This window comes from Tursiops truncatus, chromosome 10 (assembly GCF_011762595.2).
Source record: "Tursiops truncatus isolate mTurTru1 chromosome 10, mTurTru1.mat.Y, whole genome shotgun sequence".
Taxonomy (NCBI): Eukaryota; Metazoa; Chordata; class Mammalia; order Artiodactyla; family Delphinidae; genus Tursiops; species Tursiops truncatus.
Window position 1 is genome coordinate 41777333 of NC_047043.1, and position 24490 is coordinate 41801822.

Genomic DNA, 24490 nt, shown 5'->3' on the forward strand with positions numbered 1-24490 from the left:
ACATGTAAAGGTACAGGCAAAGAATATAACTCAGCTTCTTGTACTTGTAAATTGTATCTTAAAATGCCACATTTCTCAGAAATGTATCTCTTTTTTCCTAAATTTATTGCCAGTATTTTGAGCTTATCAGGCATGTGGAAAGCCACACACTTAGTCTGTTTGTTCTGACATATTTTATCCAACTGAAAGAATTTACTGGGCCACTTTACTCATTTAAAGGATTTCATAAACCTTTTATTTGGTTTTTGTCTGAGGATGAGTCTTAATCTGGGTCTTCTTCAACCCTTGTTATTCAAAGCGATTTTCAAGATCATCTTTTACTTCTTGTATATGAGCAATCAACCCCGTATGTCTCATAATTCCAAATGTTTTTGTTTCCTCTATTTTTGTAAAGAAGTCACTTCTTTTCTGACCTTATAAATGCATTCTGTTCCCCAGTCTTTGTAACTAAAATAACAAATGTGTATCACTGTAAACCATGAGTGGTGATTTTCCACATCGTAGGGATAGTTTCCTTAACAATCTCCACCTGGCCAGTGGGAGTGAATGACCAGAACTGATATAATACAGAAGTCAAAAACACAGACTCAAGGTCCTGACTGCATGAGTTTAAATTCTAACCCTGCCATTTAACAGATGTGGGAGTTTTGTCAGTTACTTAAATTTCTGTGCCAAGCAGGGGTGCATAGCATCTACCTCACACTTATTAGATGAATTAATTCAAGTGCCTCAAGCATGGAAAGTGCTCATTAAATAAAATATCATAATAGTATATGCTGTTATTTAGGCTTTCACCTCATTCTGCTTATATTTCTAAAATAATAAGCATGTGTTGAATTGATGTTTGTGACTACTTTCTTAGATAGATCTCTTTCATAGTACTTTTAAGTAACATGAAAATGACTTTTTATTTGTCTGTCTGCTCTAATCTACTAAGATGGAGACAGTACACACTAGCCTTGATCTTGTAGCCCTCCACCTAGTACATGCATAGCACATATCAGTTGCTTGATAAATACTTTATAAGAAAAAATTTAGTGGAAGAATAAGAGAAAGTGCTGGGAAAGTTTAGATAGAAGAGGAAAGAGAGGAATCCATTGCTCAGTTACTCAGAACAAAGTTCATAGAAAAATTAGAATTTGAAAAATTCTTGAAGAAGATAAAACTTTGATGAGCATGTAGGCATAAAGATAATTTAGATTGATATTTTGACTAAGAATATTCAGTGTTAAGTGCATTTCCTACTTCCATATTTTTACTGGGTAGTGTGCATTAAACATAAGAAATGCTTATATTTGCTTATTCATTTATTTACAGAATGACATAACTTTAAAATTTCTTGGGTGTACATAAATCTGTCTCGTTCATCATCATCTTCCCAACACTTAACATGTTACCTTGCACAAAAAAGTATTCAAAAAATGTTTGTTAAATAATTATATAACTACCAAATCTCAACCAGTTTACTTCTTCATTATTTAAGCTTATAGTTCTCCATTTCTCAAACTCTAAAGTAAGCTCAAAATTGTATTGCAGGCTTAGAAATAATCCACATTCTTTTGATGAATTGTCCTGGTTAGTACAAGCCACATGATCCAGAAGATTTGCAGTAAAATGCTTGGGCTGTGAAACTAAAAACATTTACAGACAGATTGCAATAGAAAACAGCAAGTTCATCTGAGTTCACTTTAGCAGCCACAATAAAGTAAATTAACCCCAAATGGTGATTATGTAGAATTCTGCTTGAGCAACTATCAAATTCCAACTGTTAATATCTCTAAACAGAGTTCCAAGGCATTATGTATGCCATAGTCTACATCAAGTGAGCCATCAAACAGAGGGACTGTCTTATTTGCTTAAAATTACAGAGATGCAGGGAATCTGTTACATTCTTTGAAATATCTAAGTGTAAGATTATTAATGAGCAAAATGTCTGTCCTTGTCTGACTTTCTCAAGAATTTTAAACCTATGTTAGTGCAAGTTCATTAGCCTCATGCACAGTGAGGTGAAACAAACCGAAACTTTGGAGTTTGGAGCAGAGAAAGTTTATGGCAAGGCCATGGAAGGAGATGGGTGGCTCATGGCCTACAAAGCCCCTGAACTCCCTGAAGCAAAACATTTTTAAAAGCCAGGTGAGGGAGGGGTATCGCAGTGTATGTGATCAGCTTATGTACAATTCTCTGATCGGCTGATGGTGAGGTAACAGGGTGGTGTCACAAAGCTTAACATTACAGTCCTTATCCATAGACTCCAGGAGGCCTGGGACTATGTGCTCATGATTATCAAGTAGTTAACTTCTTCCATTTGGTGGGGGTTTTTCACATCTGTAAAACAACTCAGGATATGGGGGAAAGGCCTGTCCCTAGAAGGCCCCATAGGGTCCTGCTTGGTTACAATGAAAAGAATTGTCCAATGTTTTGCTCTAATCAAAGACTTAAATATTCTCTTTATTTGACAATGTGTCTCAGAGAACTCATTCAGTCTGGAAATTCTACAGGATCTTCTCTAGAACTCCTCTTTTTAAGGCTCACTAAATCTTAACTCTTTTGTACCTGACAGAATTTTTTCAGTTCTAACTCTCAAATAATTCAACACTTCAATCTTACTCATTATATGAACTCACATTAATTCATTCCACAAATATTTATTGACCACCTACTATGTGTCTGGGACTGTGTGAGGAGCTGGGGATGAACTGTGCTGATACTTGAGTCTGGAACTAAATTTCAATTTTCCAAAGACTAAAACTTTGAAAGAACTTCCTTGTTCCAATTTTTATCACATGCTCATCTATTGCCCTTTATTCTTCAACATTCTTCAAAAAGAACTTAAAATAATTAACATTAGATGATAACAAGTCAGTTTAGTATGAGAAAATAAACAGCAAATTGTAATTGCAGAGGCAGAATCAAATGGCAGTAACACAAGTTCACACAGAGAGATAAAAGTAACTATGTAGGTAAATATAGAAGAGAGTATAAATATATTTTTGTTTGAAATTCTTTTCTTCTCCTATTTGACTTGAGATAATATTGTAAAGCAATAATTATAAAACTGTGAATCTTCATCTTATAATGTATAAAGATGTAATTCAAAGAAAGGAGGAGAGAATGAAGCTATATTGAAGCAAATATTTTGTATACTATTGAAATTAAGTTGGCATTAATCTAAACAGATTAAGTTGTTAATTATAATCCTCAGGGCAACCACTAAAAAAATAACTCAAAAAAATGTAGCGAAAAAAACAACAACAGAAATAAAATGCTATACTAGAAAATATCTGTTTAGCACAAAATAAAGAAGCAATGGAGGAATAGAGGAACAAAATAGAAACTATATATATATATATATATATGTATATATATATATATATATATGCACACATATATAAACAAACAGCAAAGGGAGACATGTAAATTACACCTTCTCAATAGTTACATTAAATGTAAATGAATGAAACACTCTAGAGGTTGGCAGAATAGATAAAACAAACAACAAACAAACAAAAAAAAACCTGATTCAACTGTATGATGTCTACAAAAAGCACACCTCATATTCAAAGACACAAATAGATTAAATGTAAAATAATGAAAAAGAGGTACTATGCAAACAGTAACCAAAGGAAAGCTGAAGTAGCTCTACTAATATCAGACAAAAGAAACGTTAATAAAAAGTGTTACTATGGGTAAAGAGGGATATTTCAAATGATAAATCATTCCATCAAGAAGATATAAAAATGCTAAACCTATATGCAGTTAACAACTGAAGTCCACAGTACAGGAAGCAACAACTAGAAGAATTAGGTGGAGAAACAGACAATTCAATATTAATAATTGAAAACTTCAACACTCATCTTTCAGTCATGGATAGAAAAACTAGGCAGAACATTAACAATGACATAGAAGACTTGAAGAAAACTATCAACCAACTAAACCTAATATATCTATGCGGTACCTCTTCAAAAGTAGCAGAATACATATTCATCTCAAATGCACATGGAATAGTCTTCAGGTTACATCTTATAATAGTCTATAAAGCAAGCCTCATAGCATTTTAAGTGATTGAAATAATAAAAATGTAAATTCTCTTGCTACGAGACAAAATAGTTATGATCCTGATCATAAGAACTTAGCATGTGCATCTAAATTCTAAAAGAGAAGTACCAAGGTGGGAAAAAAAGTTGTCAGGGAGTGATAAAGTTAAAAGATTGTTATTATTTTGAATGGGATTTATTGCATTAAATCTATAGATCAATTTGGGGAAATTGACATATTAACAATATTAAATCTTATAATCCATGAACATGGTATATCTCCTCATTTATTTAGGTCTTCTTTAATAGCTCTTAGCAATTTTCATAATTTAAGTACACATAATTTGTCCACATTTTGTTAAATATATTCTTAGAATACATGTTTTGCTATTGAAATGTGTTATTTTCAATTTAAATTTAGAATCATTTATTGCTAATATATAGAAATACAGTTGATTTTGTTTATTGATTTAGGGTCCTACATATTGCTAAATTCATATGTTTAGTTCTAGTGGCATTTTTGTAGATTCCTTAAGACTTTCTTCATAAGCAATAATGTCTTCTCAATAGAAGCAATCTATATGCCTTTTATTTATTTTTCTTTTCTTCCTGTACTGGTTAGGATCTCCAGTACAATGTTGAGTAGGAGTGTTGAGAGAAATCTTTGTTGGCTTGTTACCAATCTTAGAAGAAAGTGTTCATCTTTCATGTTAAGTAGGATGATACCTTAAAGACTTTTCATGGATGCCTTTTATCAGGTTGAGAAAGATTCTCTCTATTACTAATTTACATGCAAGGGTGTTAAAGTTTTCAAATGCTTTTCCTTTCTCTATTGACATGATCATAGTTTTTTCTGTTAATATGATAAATTACCTTGATTGATGTTTTTAAATGTTAAACCATTACTGCATTGCTGGAATGAATCTGCTTTTTTGAGCAAAATTTATTATCCTTTTATTTATTGTTGGATTTGGTTTGATATATATATTTTGGGGAATTTTCATCTCTAGTCATGTGAGATATTTGGTCAGTGGTTTTCTTTTGTTCTCATGTCTTTATCAGGGTTACTGACTTCATTAAAATTCATTGTAATATTATCTTTTCTTTGAATTTCAGAAAGAGTCTAAATAAGATAGATATTATTTATTCTTTATGGTTTGGTTGAATACTACATCAATGAACCTATCTGGGCCTAAGTTTTTTTGTTTTGTTTTGTTTTGTTTTTTGTAACAGGGTTTGTAAAGACACAGTCAGTTTTGGTTATCTTTTTTTTCATGGTGTTTATCCATTTCATTTAAGTTCATTGAGTTTGCAAATTTACTGGCTGTTCATAATATTCTCTCGTCCCCTTTTTAATGTTTGCAGCACATTTGCTTATCTTGGCCACAAAGACTTCTTCAGACAGGGCAGGTTTCAAGGTACATCATCTACCTGATAGTTCAAATTCATAACTGTGATAATACCTCTTCCAGGATGTATTTTCACCTCAAAGGTGATTTTAAAGTTTATTTATGATATTGGAATAAAAGCAGTGTGTGTGTGTGTGTGTGTGTGTGTGTGTGTGTGTGTCCTGTGCATTGTGTGTCTGAGTGTAAGGGTGTGTGTTGTGTGTGTTTGTGTATGTGTGTGTGGTGTGTGTGTGTTTGTATAGTGTGTGTTGTGTGTGTATGTGTGTGGTGTGTGTGTGTGTGTGTGTGTGTGTGTGCTTTCCACAGTCAGGGATTTTTGAATGCCCGCTGAGATGACAAGGAAAAGACCTTCTCACATGGACAGTCCCATAGCCTGGATCTCTCAAAAGCCCTTTTGTATGACTATTATTGCTTTTATGTAACTAGGCATGTGTTAAAAAATTTGCTAACTTCCATATCAGATTGTGTTGAAGTTTATAAATGGAAATGGTGCATCACAATGGGAAAAAATGAACTTTGCAATCAGACGAACCTGAGTGCAAATTCTGGCTTGTCACTTATTAAAGATATAGACTTGGATATTTTATTTAATACTTCTCAATGTCTGCTTGAACATCTGTAGAATGGGATTTACAATAACCTATTTTTAAGAATGCATTAATGATTACTCCAGATTGTGCATCATTCCTGGTGCTCAGTTAAAATTAGTAATTTCTACTGATACTATGCTGACTTTCTCTAGACATACACAAATTATTGATGGGGATTATTGTATGTCTCTTCACAATGAGTGCAGGATTAACCATCTTCTATTTAGATCATCATCTAAGAGGGGACATCATTTCTGCTTTTTTTTTTTTTTTATGATTGCAGGAACAATAGTTATGCTCCCTGTGGCAGTTTCTCTTTATGGGAATTCTTTCTGATGGTTGCAGAAGTCATCAGATGCAGGATATTGATTTTTTTCCTCAGGGGAGCATTGAATAACAGATTGCTTAAGTTTAAATGATCTCTTAGAGATCATTTAGGAAACAGTTCAAGGCCATTTAGCAGACATTAATAGGGTTACTCATTTTACAGTTTTTCTGGAAATTTCCAACATCCTTTGCAGCTTCTCCTCAATTATTTTTAAAAATGACTATCTATAAAAAAGACTCATAGAAGAGGAAGGAGTCTCAATCAATAGATAAGAAGATTGAGTGAGGCCACCACGATGTGAAAAGGTCAGCCGACATGGCAGGACATACAGAATCCGAAGAGAAATCGTTTATCAGGTGTTTTTCAATTTAAGGGCAGGTTTTCCTTAACTTCATTTGCTTCTTTTTGAGAGAGAATAGTTATATTCAAAAGGAGCGCCATAATTAATTAATTATCATTAATTCATCTGTGTGGAAATCAAAGTAAAATTCTGTTCTCAAATTAAAGATTATCTAACAGACTTGGATCTTGTTATGGATAAAGCAACAGAATCCATCCAACATCCACTGTGAGAGACCCATCGGTCTGTTCTGGCTTGTAGCACAGAGATAAAAGCAACAGCTGAATAATCTTAATAGAACTAGGATGTGCTTATGGTGTGCTTGTTGGCACATTTTACTCTTAAAAAATTACACATGCTGAATTTTATTGTTTTGCTCACTAAACCCTATCAATCTTCATGAGCTTATAATTAAGACAATATTATACTTGGAGGGACTCCCTGCTATTATCAAATAACTTTGAAAAGAAGTGGAAAAGTACAAGTTGTGTAACTGTTGTTACAAATTGCAGCTATTTGAAACGTCATGGAAGACCACAAGGGATATTCAAGGTTTTTATGTGCATTTTAAAGGGTCGGTCCACAAAATTGCCTTCAAGCAATTTTGTAACAACAAATGATAAGCAACAGAGAATATTTTATTTTATTTTTATTCCTTTTATTCAAAGTCTGCCTTAACCAAACCTGAGAATCAGAAAACCTAATAAAAAGCAATAGGTAGTTAAGTCCTATCTCTCCATCTGGCAGCAGGTGGCAGTATTGATGCATGAAAAACTATGCAGGTTACTTTGGCAATTATCTGTTAGGTTTTCCTTCTGTTTCAACTTTAGGTATCTGAGCTGAATCAAAATTCCTAGTAAGAGCTCTTCTTCCCCAGTTTTCAGTTCTCTCTCTTTTAAATTAAGAAGGGTTTTTTTGGTTTCATATTTTTTTAGAGTAGTTATAAGTTCACAGAAAAATCAAGTGGGAGGTACAGAGATTTCCCATCTCTCTCCAACCTCCATTCATGAACAGCCTCCCCATTATCAGCATACCCTACCAGACTGATACATTTGTTAAAACTGATGAACCTACATTGATTCATCATAGTCACCGGAAGTTCACAGTTTACTTTATGGTTCACTCTTGATGTTGTACCGTCTATGGGTTTGGATGGTGTATTCAAATACATTGGATAATGTGTAATGACAGGTATCCATCATTATGGTATCATGAAGAGTAGTATTTTCCCTGCCCTAAAAATCCTCTGTGCTATGCCTATTCATCCCTCCCCCCATCACCCCTGGCAACCACTGATCATTCTTCTGTCTCCATTGTTTTATCTTTTCCAGGATAGCATATAGTTGGAATCTTATAATAGGTAGCCTTCTCAGATTGGCTTCTTTCACTTAGTAATATGCATTTAAGTTTCCTCTCTATTTTTTCATGGCTTGATAGCTCATTTCTTTTTAGTGTTGAATATTATTCCTTTGAGTGGACAACTTCTCTTTTTATAAAGAGATATCATTTCCATTTGCAGCTCTCTTTAGACCTCAACAAAATGGTGATGTTGCAACTTTTTTTTTCCACCCAGACTCCTATTTGGCACTCGGCTGTATTACTCAAGAACACACTCCACTCAGCAAACGGTCTGGGGAAAGAGGCTCGCAAACCTCCTAGGCCTCGGGTGTCTGGGATACTCGCCTTACTGTGTCTTCCAATTACTCCTCCAAAGTGGAACTTTCCTAAATCAGATAACAATAAAGGGTATCCGCTCCTTTCAGATTCCTGGAACATCATCTGTAGTTCAGAGAAAATGGAAGGCCCTGCAGCCTCTTTCACAGCCTCGGGGGCCAGGACAGCAGACCAAATCCAGGATTAGCGCTGTGGCCGCTGAAATAAAGCAGATCCGAGCCAGACGGAAAACAGCCCGGATGCTGATGGTTGTGCTTTTGGTGTTTGCAATTTGCTATCTACCAATTAGCATCCTCAATGTGCTAAAGAGGTAAAGTTCACTTATTATTTGAAAATGAAGAGATCAGCCATTTTTCTTGGTTCTTAATTAAGGACTTTTTTTAAGCCAGAGAAAAATGGAAACCATCTGCCTAGATAGCTTGCCGGGCCAGATAACTCAATGTGTTGTTGTTACCAGCAGGTAGGGAACACAGTTTTTTAGAGCTCTGGGATTTTAAATGCTCTTATCCATGCAAATTCTCTATTGAATGGCAGACAGAAAACAGATGTTCCTCTGACCTCTTCAAGCTAATTGCTAAGCCTTAGATGCAGAAGAAGTTCTAATGCAAAAAACTCATTTACAGCTCGGAGCTCTTTTTTGATCAGAACAAATGGGTTTTCCAAACTTTGTTCTCAAAGACATAGGAAACGGTGACAGAACTTTATCTAAAGGATAAAAAGAGATAAGAATTTTGTTAGCATTCTAATTATACTTAAAAAGTGCATTTGTGAGCACACACACAAACAAATGGAATCACAGCACATACTGTGTTTTGAATGTTTAAATAGAAAGAAAGAAAATTCATTTCCTGACATCATTGAATCAAGTTTAGCGTGAATATTAATAAAAATCAGTACAAAAGTTTTCAGTGAGAGAAGGTATGTTATTTGTAATGCTGCAGAGACACTATTAAGTTCAAACAACCAACATGATCAACCAATGCAGGGGCAGTGGTACCCAGGAACCTTCTGGCCAACCATCTTTATTGGGAATTATCGTAATAGTTGCACAGAGACTGGTCCCAAGGTAATACTAATTCTGTTTATCAGAGGCTTCGAAATAAAACCAGGATTTCTTCTCTCATTTTTCCTGGATCCAGAGTCAATATCCTATTCCTCATGGCTGGGGACTCTGAAGAGAGGCAGCTTTGGCTGGAATCACACAGTCTAAAGGTGGTATAACCAGCTGCAAAGATTTGTCATTCTCTTTTGGGCCTTGTTTTTGATTGTTTAATGACTTTTTCTTTTTCTTTTTTTTTTTTTACTTCTTTAAAATAAATTTTTATTGAAGTAATGTTGATTTACAATGTTGTATTCATTTCTGCTGTATAGCAAAGTGATTCAGTTATACGTATATCTATTCTTAATGACTTTTTCAATGGAAAAGAAAGAGAAAATGAACTTTTGTTCAGCAATGTTGTTTAGTACAGACACAGCCTTAAAGGTATAAGATATGTGGCAGCTTGGGTCCTTCAGATGTATACTGGCTCACAGGAAAATGAAAGCAACTTTGCCCTCCATATTTTTTCATAATTCCTTTCTTATTTTTCTTGCCCACAGAAATCCCATACAAATGTATTCTAGTCTGATGATAGATGATGATTTTTGCTCTTAAGAACCTTGGAAACATGCTAGGATACTGCATAGGTTCTCTCCTTTTTTTTTTTTTTTTTTTGTACTTTTATTTTAGTCAATCTAAACTCAATGAAAATTGGATTTACTGCTCTCTGGATGACTCATTTGGATTTCCTGTATCTCAACACTTGTACCTTCCCTTTAGCTGGTTCCAAATACCTACTTCTCCATAATATTTCTCTATTCTCCTGACTTACAGACCTCCCTTTCCAAGGAAAATAAATGGCTTTCTAAGGAGAAAGTCCATGTTAAATTTAAAATAGTTTCCATTTTTTGAGTCTTCTGCTCTTTGTCACAAAATAAAAATTTCAAAATAACCTTGAAAATTGTTTTGCTCTTTATCACACATATTTTCTTCAAATACTTATCTCTGTTTGCCCTTGCATTTTAGGCTCGTGTTTTCCTTCTCTTACAAATAAAGTCCTAAATTCTTTTCTTTGAAACTTAGTGTTTTGTCTGACTAGTCAAAACCAACTTCTTTAAAGCAGGTCTGGTTTTCTAGGATTTCAAAGATACATTGTGGTAGAGGGTCATAACATATTAATTCTATTTATCCATGTTGTCTGACTATATATTATATTTTTGTAAAACTGTAGTACTCCATAGAACACCACTTTATTCTGGCAACATATTTCTATCACAGGCACAAATTCCACAATCAGTGATGGACCCTCTGGCAGGAAATGCATTATAATCTTCAGCCTATACATTTATTGCGTAGTTGCAAGTTGCCTGCTGTTGTCTAGTGAATACAATTTGATAAATGGGTATTTTGAAGTACAGAACAAATCTTAAAAATGACCTTTAAGGAGATAATAATAACATATTTTTCAGAGTTTAAAATAATAAAAAAAAAATTAAAACTCATGAACTTTAAGAAATGACCAGAATTTTGCCTATTGAAAACTAGCTCTTCTCTGCATATAAAGAAATCCCAGAAGCCAAATTTCAGCAAGGCTGTAAGATTGGAGTTGAAGAAATGTAATATTGATCAATGCACAAATGAAAGTAGGAAGTAGTGCTTACAGACTGCAATTTAGAAGTGCTTTTGTACATGCTGCTATGCTTAAAGTAGATAAGCAACAAAGACCTACTGTATAGCACAGGGAACTCTGCTCAATATTCTGTAATAACCTAATCAGGAAAAGAACTAGAAAAAAGCATAGTATTCAGTATATGTATAACTGAATTACTTTGTTGTACACCTGAAACTAACACAATATTGTTAATCAACTATACTCCAGTGTTAAATAAATAAATAAATAAAATGCACACAAAATGAAATAGTAACAAAAGCTGCTCCATTGTGTTTAGAAACAAAATGAAAGAAGGTAGATAGATATATATTCAACCTTTGTATTCTTATTGCTGTTGTTTACAGGAGAGACCTTCTCTGACCTGATTTGGCTTTTGATTTACTAATTGTGCCTTGGAGGTGCCCTTCAGGTACTGAAGTTATTCTAGCCCCACTGTGTGCCCTAAACCTACAAGTGGTCTGTCCTGCAGGGCAGCACTGGAGTCGGGGAACTGTCACCAAGGGCTGTGTTCACCCTTGAATTTAATTATTTAAAAGGTACTTTCCAGAATCGCACTGCATTTCATGTTACTGTTTCTTTTCCTACAGAGTATTTGGGATGTTTACCCACACGGAAGACAGAGAGACTGTATATGCCTGGTTTACCTTTTCACACTGGCTTGTATATGCCAATAGTGCTGCGAACCCAATTATTTATAATTTTCTCAGTGGTGAGTTTTCAACTGTTTCTTCTGTACAAACCACAGGCCAGGGTGAGGGATCGATGACCAGAAGGTCTGAACACTTTTGAACAGTATGAAGATATTAGTTGTGATACAGTGAGAGTATTTTTCCCTGATCTGACTGGTCTTGAGTTTTTTCCCTTATAAGAGGGAACATGTGTTACCTAACGCATCAGAAAAAATTATCTAAGTAACTTTTTCCATAAAATTTAGAAGAAAATTTGAAATAGGAGGAAGGTGAGAACTGTGAGAACTGAATAAGAGAATCTTGCTTGTCATACATTAAACTTATGATTTATAAAGATGTAAAATCATTTTATCTGAAAATAAAACAGCCTTGCTTGTATCATTTCCTTTGACAACATTTGTAGCCTAATTGAAATGGAATTGGAGCCTTTCCACTTTTAGGTATTTCTATGTATTTACAGTTCTCTTGTGGGTAACATCTCTTGGGTTTATCTCAAGATTTCTCACTGACCATAAAAAAAATTACATTCCTCTAAATAACACATAAGCTAAATGAACCACACATACACACCTGTGCAATTGATTTCACCCATCTGTTTATGGGATCAATATAATTATAAAAATCATTTAACTAAATATTGTTTTATCTACCAAAATTTTGCCTAATTGTTTTAGAATTGTGTTTTAATTAGCTATATCTTTACATTGTCTTCTTTCCAACCGGTTAGCTATTTCTTTTTTTTTAAAATTAATTTATTATTTATTTATTTATTTTTGGCTGCGTTGGGTCTTCGTTGCTGCGTGCGGGCTTTCTTTTTAGTTGAGGCAAGCGGGGGCCACTCTTCGTCGCGGTGTGCAGGCCTCTCATTAAGGTGGCTTCTCTTGTTGCAGAGCACGGGCTCTGGGTGTGCAGGCTTCAATAGTTGTGGCTTGCGGGCTCTAGAGCACAGGCTCAGTTGTTGTGGCACATGGGCTTAGTTGCTTCGCGGCATGTGTGATCTTCCCAGACCAGGGCTTGAACCCATGTCCCCTGCATTGGCAGGTGGATTCTTAACCACTATGCCACCAGGGAAGCCTGGCTATTTCTTTTTTATTTCCATCTCCAAATATATGATGATTTTATATGAAAGAATAAGCAATTCATTTTATTGCATGCTGAATAAAGTGTGTGCATTTTCTAACTTCACCTTTGGCCTTCCAGATTATATAGGTTATTAAAAAAGACAACCAATTAGGCTTTTTGTTTTAAATAACTTTTTGTTTTTCAGTCATGGCATGTACCCTCTATATACCTGCTTTATTTCACCTTTTGGTGAATCAGGTGGTGTATATGTGAGGGGTGGTTTGTATTCAGTTGCCCCTTTTCATGCCTTCCCCTGACACATTCAACCCCAGTCTCCAAAATAAAGACTACATTCAGACTGGGATAAGCAGAGACCACCACCCCAGTGCTGTTTGAAGGAAGAAGGGCCTGAGGAGCTGTGGCTAAAAAAGCAGTGGGGAAACACTTGCCCTGGGCTTAGGGATGACAAAGGCCCTGAGCTTGTACTAAACAGGGAAAATCTATTAGAGGGTCGTAGGGAGAATTATCTGAAGTAGAAGCCACAGAACCAAGTCAAAGTGCCATGATGGGGGTTAAGACGAGGCAAGAAGGCAGCTGATAACAAGTGGGCACCAATTTTAATCACTCAACAACCCAGGTAGGTAATCAAAGCTCAGAGAAAAGAACTGGTGATTTCCAACACTGCCATTTACCCTTAGAGGCTTAAAAGGTCAGTGTTTCATCCTTATCCTTCTCCAATGTCACATCAATAATTTAAAGATAAAGAAAAACTTCTAAAGTTGTTTATTTTTCTTTCAGTTTGTCCTGCCTTATGCAGATTATGAAACGTTAGAAATTTTCTAGATATTTTGTTGAACTGACTGTGTCAATAGAACAGTTTCTTCAGAGTACAATGCAGGGGTAATTTCTGTGTACGTTTGGCCATGTATAACTTAGGTTTCATCATTTTTTAAATCGTTAAATATCTCTGGGTAGCTTTCTGCTGATACTCAGCTTTACTATAGTTATCTAGTTAACAATAACCCACATTCACAAGTATAGGAGGTTTGCCTCTAAAGGTATGAAACAAACTCCAAACATTGGGCATGAAAAGCAGCCTCACTATTTTATAGAAATGTGTCAGTGTTTCAAGAGTGTGCCAAGCATTATTTCATTCTTTTTTATGGCTGAGTAATATTCCATTGTATATATTTGCAGCAAGATGGATGGACCTAAAGATTATCATACTAAGTAAAGTGAGACAGAGAAAGAAAGACAAATATCATATGATATCACTTATATGTGGAATCTAAAAAAAGTGATACAAATGAGCTTATTTACAAAACAGAAATAGACCCACAGACATAGAAAACAAACTTATGGTTACCAATAGGGAAAGGGGCAGAGGGAAGATAAATTAGGAGTTTGGGATTAACCTATACACTACTGCTACTATATATAAGATAGTTAAAGAACAAAGTCCTACTGTATATCACAGGGGACTATACTCAGTATTTTGTAATAATCTATAAGGGAAAAGAATATAAAAAAGAATATACATATACATATGTATACATATATGCATATATATGTGTGTGAGTATATATATATATATATATATATATATAGCATTCACTGTGCTGTACACCTGAAACTAACATGATATTGTAAATCAACTATACTTCAGTTAAATAATTAATTATTAAAAAAGGATGTACCAAGCTTCCAATAACCAATTTCCTTTTCCAAAATAGGAGCCAGTCAGTTGTATTATATTCATGATTGGTTAAAACATATTGAATTCCTTTGCCTTTCATTCTCCCTGGTTTGCCAGGAAAATTTCGAGAGGAATTTAAAGCTGCATTTTCTTGCTGTTGCCTTGGAGTTCATCACCGCCAGGAGGATCCGCTGGCCCGGGGACGGACGAGCACTGAGAGCCGAAAGTCCCTGACCACCCAGATCAGCAACATTGATAACATATCAAAACTGTCCGAGCAGGTCGTGCTCACGAGCGTTAGCACACTCCCAGCGGCCAACGGTGCGGGGCCACTCCAAAACTGGTAGAAGATTGATGCCTAGGACAGGGATGCCTGAGTACCACTCTTCTTTTTTTAAATCTCTGTACACAGAAATTTTATTACTTTGTGGACCCATGTTTTTTTTTTAAAAGAAAATGATCTCTTGCTCTTTGGAAATAAAGTCAGTTTAAAATCATTTCTCAACTTTTGATTGAGATATGTTAGAAGTTGAAACTTCCACTGAACTTATTTTCAGGCTGTTTCACTTTTAGCTTCGTGTATTAGGATTTGTGTCAATTAAATGTATGAGCATTTCCAATTCTAATTGTTATTTTAATCTTACCTTCAAATTGGTGGCTAAAAGTTGCCCAAACTTATCCTTTGGTTTTCTTTTGGCTACTAAAAGAAGTAGTAATTACTAACTCTGGATTAACAAGAGATATGTTAGTTGACATTATAGTTTTAAAAAAATCACTAAAGGGTGTCATTATGGTGTGACATTTGAGAGTATATTTATATACAAAATAACATTATATTAGATAACTCAAAAACTATCTTTCAGAACTATAAAAACATGTATACTATTCAACTTTATTTTCCATTAATTTTATAACTCATTTACACAGTTTTCTTGGGTTTGTAACCTTACCATTGCTAACATTTATCATTTCAACATATGGCCAATAAGACTCTGTATTCAGGTAAAAACTGTGGAGTAACTATAAACACACAATTTCCATCTCTAAGGAAAGATTTCAACATTTAAGACTAAGATATCCCATTATTGTATTCTTCTAACCAATAAAAATGAGGTAACTGGCCTTGCTAGATGAAATTAAGAATTCAATTTACAAAGAGAAAGGGTAGTAGAATACCAAATCACATCTGGGTCCCATATTGGACAGGGTAATGCCATGGAGATTTGATGGTAAATATTTGCATTTATTTACGTTTTGTAAACATCTATCAAACACCTCCCAGAAAGCACCCACCGTGCTAGGTGCTAGGGTGTGAATGTGCCTTCAAGACAGCTCCAGTCCACTGAAGGGGACCTGTTGGTAGAGGCTGCAGAGCAGCAAGGCATTCTGGGAGATGATTCAGACTCAGAGCAGGAAGCAACCAATGATGGTGGTCCTCACCATGACAGGGACAGGGAGGTTGCACTTTTTTGTTTCTGTTTAATTACAGTGACTCTATTGATGTTAGTGAATTCTACCTGGGCCTGTGACTGAGAGCCAGGTGACTAGGAGAAGGGAGGGGTTTGCTCTTACTCACACACAAATGAACAGGAGTGCAGTACGTTCCATACAAATGTAAGATCTGGGGTTCAAAGTATTGAATATTTTCTTTTTTTCTTTCTTTTTTTTTTTTTTTTTTTGCGGTACGCGGGCCTCTCACTGTTGTGGCCACTCCCGCGGTGCACAGGCTCCGGACGCGCAGGCTCAGCGGCCATGGCTCACGGGCCCAGCCGCTCCACGGCATGTGGGATCTTCCCGGACCGGGGCACGAACCCGTGTCCCCTGCATCGGCAGGCGGACTCTCAACCACTGCACCACCAGGGAAGCCCGGATATTTTCAATTTGCTTCTCTGCAAAATTATTCTGATTCAAATAGTCACTTTAAAAGTAAAAGAGATGTTCATGGAAAGTTGCTCTTCTTCTTATAGTAGCAGGCATTCTTATTTTATTGAAACAAAAGATATGCAGAATATTTAAGAAAGATTTTCATAGAACATAAAAATTATCTTGCTCTTTTCTTACTTTTTTTTTCCAACTCATCACTTTCAGAAAGAATATAACCAAATTATCCACAAATGGTTTTTGTGCCTTAGAACTGGGGATTACTTTGTGCTCCTTACTACTCAAAGCAAAAACTACCCTCAAATATAAGGTTTATTGAAATTATATTGCTAATTATCAGAACACTATCAATGAAAGCAAAGAATTGTAACTCTCTGCTTTCTCCCCTTTGTACATCTGAGAACTTTTTTTCTTATTTATGCTGCATGAAAGAAGAGTTGTGATTTTCACATTGCTATGGACGTTAGCACTTTAGTTTGAGGATGAGGATAATGTCAAATAATATTGATCATATGCCTTAGTAGCTAAGTAATTTGCCGAATCAGCAATTCTGAGATCAGAGTAAGAGCTAAATGTTTTAGATCTTAATATATCTAGTTATTTGTCATTTAAGAAGAGAGATTGAGAGAGAGAGAGCAAGAAAGTGAGAGCCAGAGCTGGAGAGACAGAGAGAGAGGCTCAGAGAGGCAGTAGTTGTGTGATTTTGTGAAGAACAGACTCAGAAGTCAGAGTTCCTTTGCTCTAAATCAATGATTTTCAAAGTGTGCTTCCTGAGCCATCAGATTCAGCATCACCTGAGAACTTATTAGACATGCAGATCTTCACCCTATCCCAGATTTGCCGAATCAGAAACTTTGGGGTGGTACACAGGAATCTGTGTGTTCACAAGCCCTACAGGTGATTCTGAAGGGCCTTAAAATTTGAGAACCACTGCTCCAGAGAGTACCACCTGGCACTGACATACTAGCCCATATGAAATAAAGTATTTTACTGCCCAGGTATCTACAACAGGGACCACTGTCATCACTACTGTCAACCTGATTGGAGGTCAGAAAGAAGAGGCTGAGTACCAATGTTGAAAGTCACTCAGCATTATCTCACTCAAAGAGGTAATGCTTTATGAAATAGTGCCCCTGTGTTACAAGTGCAGTTTGGAAGAAGACAGGTTTTAAAGCCCTGGCGTGCTTTATGGCTACTTGGATGATTTGAGTTTCTTTCTTTTTTTTTTTTTTAAGATTTTTTTGATGTGGACCATTTTTTTAAAAATCCTTTATTGAGTTTATTACAATATTGCTTCTGTTTTATGTTTTGGTTTTTTGACCCCGAGGCTTGTGGGATCTTAGCTCCCCGACCTGGGGTCAAACCCTCACCCCCTGCATTGGAAGGCGAAGTCTTAACCACTGGACCACCAGGGAAGTCCCTGAGTTTCTAACTAAAACCTTCAAATCTCCAGTTTTATTTACCCTTACAAAAACCTAAGTTTGTAGAAGCAGACAGTTGCCAAGAATGAGCATTTCCCAGAAGGAAAAAGCAAACACACACCAGTCCTTACAAGAAACTGTGGGAATGGAATAACAGCCCAGGCACACTGCTGTCAACTTGTTGATACAAGAATCCTCCTAAGAGGTCTGGATTTAGTACTGACCATCATAGGGCAAATGGGAAAGAAATAGGTGTTCCCAAAACCTGCCAGTCTTATGGAACAAAGGGTCAACTACTTACGTGCTAATAACACAAATTAGAAGACTTCTTCTGAAAACAGTGTGTTGTGACTGTTTGATGCTACACATAGAATATATATCGCTCTTGTTTTGCTATATTTCACAGATTGAATGTAAAATGTCATTAGTTTTACTGAAATTTTGTTATCAATAAGAATGTGATAATAATTTTACCTAATATAGAATCCATTTGAAGTTCATTATTTCTGAATTTCTACAAACCTATGATAATGTTGATATTCGTATTCATTCATTCTTGGCAAAAAGGTAATTCTCAGTTTCTGAGGAAAATGTCTTCTAAATTCTCCAAGGCTTGGAACATTTCTTAGGTATTAAATAACTGTCATAAATCATTGATAAGTTACTTGCAAAACTGTCAGGCACAATGATATTGAGCTTCATTACCAGTGTACATTGTTTTAATGAAGATAAAGGAAAATATGCTTATAAAATGTAATCTGAATATACATAAACCTGAATGACAATGTCAGAATGACAAACCTCATAGATACTTTTGGACACAAATTGTGAAGAGGGCTATTACTATTTTAATGCTAGTGTAATAATAGATGTTTTACATTTGATATAAATAATAATAATCAAATGCATTTCAAAAACAATCTGGGAAGTCATTATAATTTAGAAAACTTTTCAATTCCAATTAATTTTACAACAGAAGATTTTCCTACAAGTTACAAGTCAAAAAAGAGTAAATTCTATTAGGTTATGTGCAATTAGCTTTCAAATGGCATGAAGCAAAATTATAGATTTTTTTAGAGACAATATATGTAAACAGAAAATATTGTTAATTTAAGTCTATTCTATTATCTTATGCACATAGAAAGTGAAGTGCAAAGGCATGAAAAACACTGTTATCTCCCCAAATTCAAAGGGGATTGTTTTCTAGAGAACTATTGCAATTAAAGAGGGAGAAAATTACTCCCACCCTCTTGCCACGTATTTCTATGATCTCAAAATTTCTTTGTAAGTTTTCGAGTCAGAATGCCTTTTAAGTTTTTCATGAAATGTATTTCTATAATTGTTGTATGCCACATGTGTAACATCATGTCACTTGTTTAACAGTTATTTTATACATTTAAAGTTCTTTATGCCTGATTTACTGTGTCTGCAAGATGAAATTTCTTATCCAATCCAACGCGATTGCACACCAACTACCCTGAAGGATGCTGCTTAGGTAGTTTTAAAGTAAAAACCATATCGAGAATTCTATAATCACATTCACACTGCCCTCTCTATTGTATGAAAAATCTTGCTGTTGTTCACTAGATAAGTTGGATATTCACTCATAACTAGTGTCAAATCTTTGCAGTTAAGAATTGAATTAAGCCCTCTGGTGCAGGACTTAATGACCAAAATATTTTTCCCAATAAGTTTATATAACCAGGGAAAATCATGATATAAAAGGTTTTTAATGTTGTTTTTAAGAGCAGATACTATAATAAAGATGGTTAGAATTAATAAATATTTCATAAAAATTATGTAAAACTGCCTACATAGAGCATTAAATTTAGGAGTTTTATCTGAGTTAAGAGATTTACTTAGTCTTGTTTTGACTTAGAGGAAATGATGACCTTGTGGTTTTCAATTTGTTATTAGAATAATAAGTACAGCATTTGCATAAATAAGCAATTTTTTTCTTGGTCATTGTATCTAAACTTTTAGGACTATTTTAAGTTCACTGATAAATTTTAAAATGTATATTTTCTGCTTTCCATTCACCTAATGATTCTGATAAATTGTGGAATCGACAGCTAAGGATTTTAATTTAAAAATCCATTTTTATTCAGCACTGTTGTTTCTAACTTTGATCGAAATGGAACCATAGAAACTGGGGAAGGTCAATGCTTGGCTCCTTCCAGGGAAATAAGATTTGAATGTGGGGCGGTTTCAAAACATAAAGTGAAACTTTCAGGATGAAATCCCAGGAAAGACCAGCTGTTTTAGCAGCAAGGGTTTTTGCTTTGAGTGATCCATTTCACAGACCAGGTGCTTGGCCAAACTTCCCCCCAGAGTCATGAAGAGAGGTCACTCAGTTTCACTTTCATCGGGGTCAGTGGCCAGGAATGGGAAGGAAGTAACAGAGGAAAGTTCTCGAAGCGCCTCTTGGGCCTTGCCCTTCTGACGCTGCTGTCCCATTATCCAACTGCTGTCCTTCCCTCAGACCCACCCTAGCCAAGCAGGGCCCACCTCCCACCGCCTGCCATGCCCTACAGACCTCCCTGGCCTTCTCCAGCCCAGCCCTAGCCAACAGGTAAATAGGTTTGATTCTTGTCTTGGGTCATCTCCTGAAGTGAATCAGTGGCAAGTGACTAATTTGAGAACAAATGAAGCAAAGCTCAAGAAAAAAGAAAAAAAACCTTTACATTTCTATATATACAAATATTTACAATTTTACATCCCCCAAAACCGCATTTTTGGTCGCCAGTATCTGTGTATCTGTGGTCTTCTGGATATGTGTTAGCTCCCTTTTCAAGCCTCAGCTAAGCTTGCTGCCTCAGCTAATCTCGCTGACTCTCAGGCCAAGGCCATAGCAGGTCACTAGGGATGTACACCTGAGCAGGTGCTGCTGCTGCCACCTTTGGAAACAAAACATCTCTTCCATTACTTTTCATTGGTTTGGCCCCTGTACAATGGCAGAAACATAAAACTCAATTTAAAACAAACAAAAAACACGGTTGTTTATTAAGTAATCAATCGATTTCTAATTAATTTCCCAATGTTTGATTTAATATGTTAACTCAAAGGGAAAATAGTACAAACAAAATATTTGTGAGATTGGGAAATCCTCAGCAGACCGTGGCAACATGAAGATTAATTTATTGCAGATGTGCATCTCCAGAAAGAAGTGCTGTTCCCTTTCACAAGGCACAGATTTGGAAGCTCCCCTTATACAGTTCAAGTGGACAGAGTGGAACTTGTTTATAAAGCTGTGTCTAGATCATGTATAATATCCATTAAGGAATAGGAAAAATGGTCATTTTAGAGTATTATCAACACATATACATGCATATATGCATGTATATGCATAACTGAGTGATATATACAGTAGATCTTGCTTTGACTTAGAGGAAATGAGGACATTGTGATTTTTAATGTAGTATTAGACTAGTAAACATGGCATTTACATAATTAGGCAATTTTTTTCTTGGTCGTTATATTTAAAATTTTTAGGACTATTTTAAGTTCAATAATAAATTTAAGAATGTATATTTTACATATATTTTATATACATATAAGTATATATATGTATATATATATATAATTGACCTTGAACGACACAGATTCGAGCTATACAGGTCCATTTATACCAGGAGTTTTTAATAGTAAATTCTACAGTTGTAGATACAGAAGATCCACTATAAAGTTATATGCAGATTTCCTACTGAGTGAGGGTGGGCACCCCTAACCCCAGCATTGTTCAAGGGTCAATTGTATATAGATAGATAGATAGATAGATAAATAGTTGATAGATAGATAGATAGGCAGAGAGATAATCTCACTGAGTTATTTGGTCTGAGAGTATTTCACGAAGTATATTAGTTTTATATTCCAGGCTTTTAAAGAGTTTCCTTCTTCATCTAGCTTACCCCTCTCTTAAATTATACCTTTTAGTTTGGTGGCTAGTTTTCCTCACTCTTACAAATATACAGGTTTCATTTCCCTGCTATTCTAGACAGGCTTTTACCTAAGATTATTATTTTTTCTTTGTTTCTTCCTTTGTAATTCCTTCCTTCCTTCCTTCCTTTCTTTCTTTCTTTCTTTTTCTTCCTTCCTTCCTTTCCTCTTTCTTTCTTTCTTTCATTTATTATTTGTTTGTTCATTGATTTATTTTACTAGCACTCATATAGTTATACCAGTTTGGGACAAGTGAAAAGAAGTCTGTAAAGTATCTGTAAATTGCCTTTAAAATAATCAATAAGAATCTAAAGTCCTTGAAGCCACAGACATTCTCTGTGTTTTTTACGCCTATATCACTGGTTCCTGGAACAGTGCCTGCCACAGAGAAGTCCCCTGATAAATATCTCTTGAATCAATGAATTAATAATAATTGCATGGAAATTATTTCCCCAGCTCATTCTTTTATTCCATGTTGTCCCAGTTCTTTCCATAGAAACTCCCTTTCCACTGTGAGCAATCAATGCCCTATATTTTCAGTGTCTACACCACCCATGCCTTTTTTTTTTACCAAAACTAAACCACATATTAAGGTTGGCAGCATTGATTCCCATTCTCCTACCACCACTGAAGGGGGAGGTGGCACCAGAACTGTCTTTTGCACCAATCCTAGGCCCAGATGACTCCCCTTCCACCTGTAAGTGAAATCTAGTCCCTTGGAGAGCTTCATCCCTGTGAACCTCCCTCTGTTGCTGCCTTGTCTGCCTCTTGATCTCTCATCCCTTCACTCATACACATTAACACTTGGATCTGTGTGGGTGATGCATCCAGGAATCCAGCTTCACATTTCCTGTTCTCCTTAATGTGAAAGGCTTGGTTTCCACACTTCTTTAAATCCCTCCCACAGTCCTGCATAGTGCAGATCACAGGCTCCACCTTGTAACTTACTGTCTCCTAAGACAATAGATCCTCCACTGAAATGCAAAACCCTCATCATATTCTGAGCCAACAATTGCTTATCCATCTTTTCATCTCACACTTAGATTTCCACGACAACCTCGCTCCTCAACCCCAAAGGGACGACTGGGCTCTTTACCCTTATATTTTATCCCAGCTCATCTGTCTCATCTTGGACTTACCTTCTTCCCCACTCAAAGAAAATTAAGACCCCAGGTGGTACTGCAGTCATTAGGAGACATTTTTTTTTGGTAGAAAATCCAAATTTTTATTATTTTTTTGAAGTATAGTTGACTTACAGTGTTGTGTTAATTTCTGCCATACAGCAAAGTGACTCACTTATACACATATATACATTCTTTTTCATATTATTTTCCATTATGGTTTATCCCAGGATATTGAATATAGTTCTCTGTGGTATACAGTAGGATCTTGTTGTTTGTCCATTCTATATATGACAGTTTGCATCTAATAACACCAAACTCCCAGTCCATCCCGCTCCTTTCCCTCCTCCCCCTTTACAACCATTAGTCTGTTCTCTATGTCTGTGAGTCTGTTTCTGTTTCATAAGTAAATTCATTTGTGCCATACTTTAGATTCCACATACAAGTGATATCTTATGTATTTGTCTTTCTCTTTCTGACCTTACTTCACTTAGTATGATAATCTCTAGGTCTATCCATGTTGTTGCAAATGGCATTATTTCATTCTTTTTTTATGGCTAATATTCCATTGTATAGATGTACCATGTCTTCTTTATCCATTCATCTGTTGATGGACATTTAAGTTGTTTCCATGTCTTGGCTATTGTAAACAATGTTGCTATGAACATAAGGGTGCATGTATCTTTTAGAATCATAGTTTTGTCTGGATATATGTCCAGCAGTGGGATTGCTGGATTGTATGGCAACTCTATTTTTAGTTTTCTGAGGAACCTCCATACTGTTTTCCATAGTGACTGCACCAATTTACCCTCCCACCAACATTGTAGGAGGGTTCTCTTTTAGGAGACATTATTTACTTAAAAAAAATTCTTACTTTTTTCCCTGATGAAGATCATGACTGTTTTTATAAAAGAGAGTCTGCTGTCCTAAAGCTTTGAGAAAAAATGAGTAAAAAAAGGCATAAAAGCCTATTGAGTTCAGTTGCTAGGCAGCTACTCCTCTCTCACTGGGGATTGCACTCCAAAGATTTACATCTGCAGTGGAAAGTGGGCCATGGCATTAATTACATCACCTTCTTTACCCTGTCTCTGCTATCATGAGCCCTTATTGTTTTTCCTCCTGCGTCAGAAGCTGTTCTGAAAATAATTTCATTATTTAGAAATGCCTATTAAGACTGTATAAATTTGCTTAATTTGATCTTGCAAATCATCTCCACTCTTCCTTCTCCTTGTCCAATCTTCCCTTATCACCATGTGTTTGGGTCATCTTATTTTCTACTGAGCTAGCTATGAATAATTTCCTTATTTATTGTCTTTTAAAAATAGTAGGTTATCCTTTTCAAATGCATCTGTGGCTGGGATGCTTTACTTTCTAAATCCTGTCCTTCATTCCTCCCACTGAGCTGTTGTCATAGTGAAACTTACCTTACCATCCTCTGTGTAATGACAAGGCAACAGCACACCCTTCATCTGATTATAAAGCTAATCATGTTGCATTCTGTCCTACTCTAAGGAAAGTATTCTCCATGTGCTCTGTCCAATGTTTTGGCTTTTAAGAACTGACTTAATTAATTAAAATGTTTTTATTCAAAAACTGTA

At 35.5% G+C, this 24490-nt stretch overlaps 1 protein-coding gene across 1 annotated transcript in view; it reads left to right on the plus strand.

Moving 5' to 3' along the window:
* Window positions 1-17455, plus strand: part of HCRTR2 (hypocretin receptor 2) — a 117678-nt gene extending 100223 nt beyond the window's left edge. Inside the window, exons 5-8 of the mRNA XM_019931388.1 lie at window positions 8465-8685; window positions 11674-11795; window positions 14651-14876; window positions 17413-17455. Of these exons, the coding sequence (XP_019786947.1) occupies window positions 8465-8685; window positions 11674-11795; window positions 14651-14876; window positions 17413-17455 (612 nt within the window). The remainder of the gene's footprint in view (window positions 1-8464; window positions 8686-11673; window positions 11796-14650; window positions 14877-17412) is intronic.
* Window positions 17456-24490: the final 7035 nt, after the last annotated feature.